Below are 2,081 nucleotides of genomic sequence, written 5' to 3'. Positions count from 1 at the left end.
ATATTTAGATGTTGTTGAGTAACAACGTAAGATTATGGAGCACTATTTAAAAATTCTGCCATGGTCAAAGCATGTTTGAGATAAAATAACAAAATATGAGGGTAACTTAAGAATGTAAAGAATAGAGGTCTCATAAAACAGTAGCCCTTATCCTGTGCTTCCCAGGATCACCAAGAAAAGAGAAACAGGAAGGCATAGCCAGGTTAACAAGACCCCCTTCCAACTAATTAGCTAAACTTTCTCTCTTTTACCTGTTGAGCAATTATGTGATATGCTACTTCGTCAGAAGTTACCATGTTGTGGGAAACAATCTAGAATAATATTCCAATATTAATATCAATACATTTACTAGATAAAATGATATTAAAAAATCCAATAATTTCAATCATACATAGGTGGGAATTTTCTTCTGACAAAAGACTCTTCCTAGGGCTCCCTTCATGTCTCTGTTCCTCAGGCTGTAGATGAAGGGGTTCAGCATGGGAGTCACCACCGTGTACATCAGAGACATGACAGTATCTTTTACAGTAGAATTATTAGCTGATGGGCATAAGTACAGAGCTATGACTGGCCCATAGAACAGTGACACCACAGAAATGTGGGAGCCACAGGTGGAGAAGGCTTTATGGATACCCTGAGCAGAAGGAACCCTGAGGATGGAAGAGACAATTCGTGCATAGGATAAGATAATGAGTAGGAATGGGAGGACAACAACCAGTCCTCCCATGATATATATCACCAAATAATTAACATGAGTGTCAGAGCAAGCCAGTTTCAGTAGAGCAGACATGTCACAGAAAAAGTAGGGGATCATATTGTCCACACAAAAAGACAGTCTTGCCATGAGCAGGGTGTGCAACAGGGCATGGAATGTGGTCAGCACCCAGGACAGCATCACCAGGGAGAGACAGAGCTTGGGGCTCATGATGGTGGTGTAGTGCAGGGGAAAACAGATGGCCACATAACGGTCATAGGCCATGGCCACAAGGATGAAGTTGTCAAGGTCTCCAAAAAACAGAAAGAAGTAAATCTGGGTCAGGCAGCCTGCATAGGGGATGGATGGGATTTGGCTCTGCATGTTCTGTAGCAATTTGGGCATGGTGACAGAGGAAAAGCAGAGGTCAGAGAAGGACAAGATGCTGAGAAACAAATACATGGGTGTGTGCAGATGGGAGTCCAGGCGAATGAGGATGATGAGGAGGAGGTTCCCTAGGACAGTGATAAGATATATGCTTAGGAAGAGGTCAAAGAACAGGTTTTGGTGCTGTGGCTGGCTGGATAGGCCCAGGAGGAGGAACTCTGAGATGATAGTTTGGTTCCTTCCTTTCATGCTCTGTCTCCAGTACCTTTAAGAGAAAATAATAGGATCTCTTTAAATTTCAAGTAAGATGAATGTATTTCTATGTTCTTGGTCCATTTTTCATTGTGCAATTGATCGTCACATTAACACCACATTAATTATAACCTCTAAACTACAAATGTCTTAAGACCCTATAAGCATTGGTGATTTTTAATGAATTCTTTTTAACATGTTTCCTCCTTCCCTAAACACTTATCTGTTTTCCTCTGGGATAAAAATACATTGATCTTTCTCTTACCTGCTTGAATGATTATCATTAGGTTCTTGTTTTATCAGTATCTTTTTAATGTGTGTCGTTCCTGGGAATTGAACCCAAGGACACTTTACCACTGAGCCACATCCCCAGCCCTTTTTTTAAATTTTGAGATAGGATCTCTCCAAGTTGTTTAGGACCTTGGTAAGTTACTGATGTTGGCTTCCAACTTGTAATCCTCTTGCCTCAGTCTCCTGAGTTGCTGGGATGACACCACTCCTGGTTCCATCACTATCTTTTATATTGATGTTATTTAAGTATCTTTCTAAACCCCATTATTTTATAATTCTACAAATATTCCAAAGAAAAAAACTCAGGCATAGATGTCTCTTTCACCCACAGAACTCTGCATCCCATTTCTTAATGATGATCTTCTCTTGGATGTATTCAGGCATCCTTAGCACAATATGTCCTTAATGAAACACATGATCTCACTTAATTCTCTCCCAACCTCCTCCTCTTCTACAT

At 40.5% G+C, this 2,081-nt stretch overlaps 1 protein-coding gene across 1 annotated transcript; it reads right to left on the bottom strand.

Annotated features, from left to right (window-relative positions):
• Positions 1-385: 385 nt before the first annotated feature.
• LOC114080614 (olfactory receptor 1-like) lies at positions 386-1,330 on the bottom strand. Its single transcript, XM_027922182.1, has one exon. The coding sequence runs from the start codon at positions 1,328-1,330 to the stop codon at positions 386-388; it is 945 nt and encodes a 314-aa protein (XP_027777983.1).
• Between the last annotated feature and the right edge of the window lie 751 nt (positions 1,331-2,081).

This window comes from Marmota flaviventris, chromosome 17 (assembly GCF_047511675.1).
Source record: "Marmota flaviventris isolate mMarFla1 chromosome 17, mMarFla1.hap1, whole genome shotgun sequence".
Lineage (NCBI taxonomy): Eukaryota > Metazoa > Chordata > Mammalia > Rodentia > Sciuridae > Marmota > Marmota flaviventris.
Note: the sequence above shows the minus strand (reverse complement) of the source record. Positions and strands in the feature narration are given on the sequence as shown.